At 34.5% G+C, this 7204-nt stretch overlaps 1 protein-coding gene across 1 annotated transcript; it reads left to right on the forward strand.

Moving 5' to 3' along the window:
- Positions 1–1508: 1508 nt before the first annotated feature.
- Positions 1509–3208, forward strand: LOC131043672 (UDP-glycosyltransferase 72B1). The gene has a single exon (XM_057976903.2). It carries the CDS (start codon positions 1673–1675, stop codon positions 3089–3091), a length of 1419 nt encoding a protein of 472 aa, XP_057832886.2. The 5' UTR covers positions 1509–1672; the 3' UTR covers positions 3092–3208.
- The last annotated feature ends 3996 nt before the right edge of the window (positions 3209–7204 follow it).

Consider the following 7204-nt stretch of genomic DNA (forward strand, 5'->3'; position numbering starts at 1 on the left):
ATGATGTTCAAATTTAATCTACAAATCTTATAAAATAAAAAATATATAATTCATATGTTTGGAAAGAGAACATATTGTCCTCTTTACCATTTATTGATCCTAAATATATATTATATTATATATTTAATAATAAGTAAAATAAATAAATATATTAAATGTATTTAATACAATATCATATATATTGTAATATATTTATATAATATATTAAATATAATTTAACTTATATTATACTATATTGTAGATTAATTAAGCTAATTTATATATTTAATTAAATGTACATTATAATTAAAATAATATATTATAATTATAATATAATTAAATTTAGTTTAAATCATATGTATTTAATTTATTATATTATAGATTCAAATCTCATTTGAATGTTATTGTGTTGTAGATGAGGTCTTTAGTTAATTATTTGTCTCTTTAAAAAAAAATTAATTAAATTTAATATGATAATATCTATTATAATTGTCCAAAAGAGACCCTACTATTTAAAATATTTAAGAGATAAATTTGTAACATCTTAAATAATATATTTATCACTTAAATTCAATTAAAGCACCTTTTTTTATTTTATATTACTAGTTTTTTAATTCATAGTTTAATTTTTATATATAAAAGATTACAAAAGAATATTATAATAAATTAATAAATAATTATAAAATATTATTTAATATTTAATTAATAATTTGATTTTAAATCAATACTTAATTGATAACTATTACCATATTAAATTTAATTTAATAATATTTACTATTGATTAATAATGGAAATATAATATAATTAAAAATGATTAATAATTACAATAACAACTATTTAAATATGATACACAATAATTACTAAATTATTAAATTTCTTAATTTACAAGTTAAAAAATTGAAAGATTAAAAATGTTAATTAAATTTTCAAATATGAAACGTGCAAATTCAAAATGCAGCGGAGTAAATTGTTCTCCGCAAAGAATATTAAATTGTTTTATCCAAAGAATAGTAAATTCTTTTATCCAAAGAAAATTAAACTATTTTACCCAAAGTAAGGTATGTATGGACGTCAGTGATAAAAAAAAGTGTTTCGCAGAGGCACAGGTGCATCGAACGGAAGCCAGATTTTTTGGGGGTGTCTGACACTTTTTGAGAAATACACCAAACGGTAAACGGGAATAGATGAAAAACAACGGAAAGTAGTAGTTGTCAATGGGGCCCACATGATACAGCACACACTAGAAGGGGAACAAACAGTCAAAACAGTCAAAACAGAAAAAAAAAGAAGAAGTGATCATCGGGAAACAAAACAGAATCCGATGGCTAATGAGGTCGTCGATCTCAAATAGAATTTAAAACGGCACTGAATGCTATCCATACAAAAGGCCTGACAGGATGTCTGAGAGACTTATGCGCACCGTGGCCTATAAAGTTATTTGTCTTACTTAGGCAATTATGAATGTATGTATGTATGAATGATTTTAATTATTTAAGTCATATTCGGCAATCCTCATCTGGCTGTACATACATTCAGATGTATCTTTCCACACTAACTATACATGGTTCCGTGTCTGTCTTTCTAAACTCCATTTTACCCATCGCCACTCTTCCATTCCTCCATTTAAGCACTTCACGAGGATCTCTTAATCCTCACACAGAAGAAAGATTGAGAGTGAGATACAGTCTGTGCAATGGAAGTGCAAAGTGAGAAGAGAAGACCTCATGTGGCCATTTTCCCATGCGTAGGAGTCGGCCATTTCGTCCCTACAGCGCAATTCGCAAAACGGCTTTGTGCTAACCACGGCTTTTCTGCAACCGTAATAACGAGCAAGTGGATGCAGCCAGCCAAGCAAGTTACATACGCCCATCACTTGGCATCTTCCGGCATTGACATCCGCTTTACAGAGCTTCCTGATGTCGACTTCCATGACGAGGAGGACCAGCAAATGAAGCTCGAAACTCGCATGTCAAAGTACATGGAGAAAGCAGCACCGCACGTTGGGGAAATTCTGCACTCTTTGCTCAACTCCTCTTCGCCCATCTCTGCTTTTATTACAGATTTCTTCTGCACCGCCACTTTTGATGTTGCAGCCAAGCTGGGCATACCCACTTACGTATTCTTCACGTCGGGTGCGCGTTTGCTTTCTCTTTTCTTACGCTTTCCCAGATTTGCTTTAGAGCACGCCGTGTCGTTCAAAGACGAGGAAGAGTATCCGATCGACGTACCAGGGGTTCCGCTATTTTCAGCGAGGGATCTGCCTACGCCAGCGATGGACAGATCCAATGAGGGGTTTCACTGGTTTGTCCACCATTGCTCTCGCCTTCCAGAAGCTGCTGGGATTCTGATAAATACTTTTGAGGACCTGGAAAAGGAAGCTTTAGAAGCCCTCGAAGGAGGTAAGGTTCTCAGCTCTTCTGCAATGCCATCAATATATTCAATTGGTCCTGTCATATCGGAGCGTCACGAGACACACGAGTGCCTCGAGTGGTTAGATCAACAACCTCCCTCCAGCGTTGTGTATGTTTCCTTTGGGAGTGGGGGTTTTCTGTCGAGGGAGCAGAATGCAGAAGTAGCGCATGGACTGGAAAGAAGCGGTCATCGGTTTCTGTGGGTGGTGCGCGGAGAGAATAAGTTCATAACCTTCAATCCCAACCAGGTTACGGACGTTTCAGAGCTTTTACCCGAGGGTTTCGTGAGTCGAACCAAAGACAGAGGAGTTGTGGTTCCCAATTGGGCTCCTCAAATTGCGATTCTCTCTCACCCGTCCATTGGAGGCTTCCTTTCTCACTCCGGTTGGAACTCCACACTAGAAGGCATTTCGTATGGGGTTCCCATGATCTGCTGGCCTCTGTTTGCTGAACAGAGGTTTAACATGTTTATGCTGGTTAACCACGACAAGGTAGGCATAGATGTGAAGATGGAGAGAGATGGGTTTGTACCGAGAGCGGAAGTGGAGAGAGTAGTGAGGGCACTGATGGAAGGAGAGGAGGGAATTAAAGCAAGGGAGAATATGCGTGTATTGAAGGAAAAGGCAAAGCTTGCGTTGATGGAAGGAGGGAGTTCGTACAAGTCCATGGCCATGGCCGCTGCTCGTTTAGTGCAGGAGTAGTAAGAGTTTAAATGACATTCGACTGTCTCGAGTGTATGGTTAGTAAGCTGTATTGTTATCTGTATGATGTATATGTTTATGGTGTCTATTTTACGATATCCGTAGAAAGTTTATTTATTTTAGACTTTAAAAAACTAATTTTATAGCACAGAACCAAATGATCACATTGTTTGGTCAAATGGGTTTCATAATGATGGCAACTTGAATGTTTTGTACTAGGTTAATTACAATACTTGACCATAATATATGTTTTGATTGGAGAAGTTATATTTTTCTAATCTTTAGGAAGTGCAAGACTTCTCTAAATGACTTTTCTAAAAGTCTGGTTTATCAGTATTGAGCATTAAAGTTGGTTAAGTTGTTTTTGGTTGAATTTATTTGACAACTGATTCACCTCCCCCCGCCTCTCAGTTGTCTTTGGGACCTAACACAACCTTTGTCCAATGGGTTGAGCTTAGTTGGTTAAAGCATTGAGTTCTCAATGTGGAGACCCAAGTTCAACTCCCATGAGGGACAACTTTTTGTATAATTCTAAGTTGTGACTCTTGGTCTTCCATTGGTTGTTTAAAGTGGATTTCTAAGTTGTGACCCTTGGTCTTCCAATTGTTGTTTCTAGTTTGGTGCTCGAAAGGAGCTAGTATGTAATAAGTTTGTAACGTGGATGCTCGAATGAGCAAAAAATGAACTTTGTGATTGTATGATAATTAATACAAAAAAAAAAATGTCCAACCTTTGTATAACATTGTACCAATAGTTGTATGATAAGTACCAATAATTGAATGAAATATACCATTTGTTGTGAAAAGTAACCAATCATGTGATGCCACATCAGCGACACAAGTATTGGGGCCCTTTTGCACACCTATTGGTCTCACTTTTTTTTTGGGTTGTTTTGGACACCTTGGCAAAAAGCATACTGACGTGGCATCATATTTGATGATGTGGCCCTGAAACCTTAGTTATAAGCAAGGGACTTGCCAAGTAAGCTGCTATAAAAAAATCGAAATGATTTGAAATTTTCATGTAAGATTTTGAGAAGTGCGAAGTTAGGGTGCACAACTACTGGGTCCTTTCCCCTATCTTGCACCTAGCAGTAATGTATTAGCATAGTTTCTATAGATAAAGTATGAAGCCACGGAATAAGAGCAGAAACATCATGCATACGATTTACAAAAAACATTGTCGTGAACGTGAAATGGCAAACAAAAAATGGAGACGAGAGAAAACAGCCAAAACGGAAGGAAAAAATGATTGTTGGAAATCATATCTAACGGTTAAATATATTCCAATGGTCTTTTACGTCTATTGAGAAACATAATTCATTGATTTAAAAAATGAGGTTGTCCATCTCATATAAGAAGACACCTTCCATGTAATTAAATTTAAAAATAAAAATAAAAAATCAAATTATAATTTATTATTTAAACACTTTAAACATATAATTAACTATTAATATATTATATTTATGATTTTACTAATGTAATCTTATAAAATAGTACAAAATAATAGAAAATAAAAATTAAAAAATTAAAAAGTTCTTAATGAAATAACCTTTTGTTAGTTTAAAATTGTAACGACGACAAAATATCGGCTAGCATATTTAACACTAGCCGCGGTATATTTTTGTCGGCTAGTTATCCATTTTCCTGTTTTTGCCCCCGAACCTGCAGGCGCACTGTGGCCGTTGGATGGGATAGCATGGGATGGGATGGGAGACGATTTGGCATATCGAATCTTCATAATATAAAAGCTTTGAGTCACATTTGGCAATCCTAATCCGGCTGCACATTCTGAGCCAACGTTCAACACCAACCATTCGTGTTTCATCTCATCCCACGGGGCTGGCTTAAGTAACACACACTAAGCTCTGACCAGTCAATTTTTCTTTTTTGCCTTTCCCGTTTTCGTTCTGTTTTGTAACGGTGGCTTGCATTATTTGTTCTGCAGTAGTATCACATCATTTGTCAGTACTTGTTATGTGATATCAATACCATCCGTAGGATGTGTCTATTCTGGCTTCAAAACGATACGGATTGACTAACACGGGTTTTACACCATCGATTTGACAATTAACGGCTGCGATTGACTAACCTGTCGCTAACATGCTGTACGAAAAATCCATTTTGAAACCAAAATAAACACAGCCGCAGTATCATTCCTGCCCAATCCATCAAAACTGCACCTATCTTCCATTTGCACAGACGATTTTCACAAGATCACATACGGAGGAAGCGCATTTTATCAGAAAATCTTAAATGAGAAGTTGGTCTATAGCGTATATTGCTTATGCCTCTCCATTTATTTCCACTGATGAGCAGGTAACTGTATATGTTGGCAACCATTCTAGTTACTGTAATGAACGCTTATGTGAAACAAACATAAATGAGGTATATCCATAGGCAACGACTTTATAAAGCTTTTTATTAGATCACACTTTTGAAATGATTAATATTGTGTAGAGGTTGTGGGTTTTGGAGCCATGATCACAAGGAGGCGAAACACTTTCATTCAACTCGATTTGGAAGTCGTAATTGGTTGTCTTACATTTACATGCCTACATGCCTAGCAAGTACATTTACATTTCAAGTATTGTTTCCACCTCTCCTACAATTTCATGTATCTTATATAAATGGAACCCATTGTAAGAGGTATATTCTATTGTTTTCAGTCTATCATGCTGAGTATTGTAGATAGCTATAGGTTCGCACAAGAGCTCATCTTTAGTACATCAAATGCCTTATGCTTCATGTGCCTTGTAATTCATTTATCATTTATCACCTAGTGAAGAAGATCATTACCACTTTCTATATAGAGAAATCTTCTTTGATTGTTGACATTGAGGTTTACTTTGTATTGCTCTTACTTGTGCTACAGAAGCTACTTGTTGCATATTTTTCCTTTCTTTGTAGCTATCCATGGAGAATGCATGATAAAGAATGAATCTATATAAAAAAATCTTGTAGGATCCATCACTTTATACAAACACTTCTATGTATTCTTTTGTATTTGAATAATTACTTTGCATGCATCTTTGTGAGTGTTACATACCTTGTGGTGTACAATCATTAAGGAATTCACATACACCTCAAAATGGCACATGGGTACATTGTAATGGTAAAAAATTTATATCCACGTTGATACCCATTTAAATTTGTCTATGTATTGATGGCTTGTAAATAGGGTCACACCAAATATTTATTTCATAAAGAGAATTTTTTTCATAAAGTTGTGATTTCATATCAAGAAAAAAAAATGCTTTGATAATATAGAAAAATATCCCGTCATGTACATATGTAGTGTAAGGATAATGGTGAAGTTGTAAATAAAATCAATAAGAACCTACTATGTGAGAGTTTGAGACATGAAACTTTGTTAACAAACCTTAGTGAAGCTCCTAGGTTGAGTAAACAGTAGTAAAAAGTGATGAAGGTGGTGATGACTCTAATGTAAGTGGTGGAAATGAATGATGTCAAGCTAATCATTAAATGTTGTTTATGTTTGATAAAAGCATATGTATTATTATAAATGGCATATGCCTTTGTGGTAACGTTTAATTGTGAAATTAATAATAAAGGCCACTTCATTTGTTGTTGATGCCTTATTATACTAGATTAGGCCTTTATTTGTTGTTGATGCCTTATTATACTAGATTAGGATTCATGACTAATTTATGTGAGAAGAGGAATTATTTTGTTCTTTTTATACTCTTTCAATGTGTGATCCTTATATTTCACTCTCTCACAATGATGTATTTATATATGCAACACTTATGCAAAAATTATCTTCACAAATAAATTTCTACATATAGTTGTTAATGCATTTGAGTATCTTTCAATCTTGATTTTCTTCTAGGAAGTTGTCAAGGTGCATATATATACTTGGGAGAAAAAGAGAATTCTATATGAAGAAATTTGATCCTTCATATGACCACACATTAAAGAGCTATATAGGAGTGACAATAAAATAGAAAGTGAAAATATTAATGGCTTAGTGAAGAAATAGTTTGCACCACCTTAGATGTGAAATTGAAAGAAAACTGGGAAGATAGAATATGATATTGTTGCATGCTAGAGCTAGTGGAGATGTAATGACACCACATCATGGATAGTAGAG

Source organism: Cryptomeria japonica, chromosome 8 (genome assembly GCF_030272615.1).
Source record: "Cryptomeria japonica chromosome 8, Sugi_1.0, whole genome shotgun sequence".
NCBI lineage: Eukaryota > Viridiplantae > Streptophyta > Pinopsida > Cupressales > Cupressaceae > Cryptomeria > Cryptomeria japonica.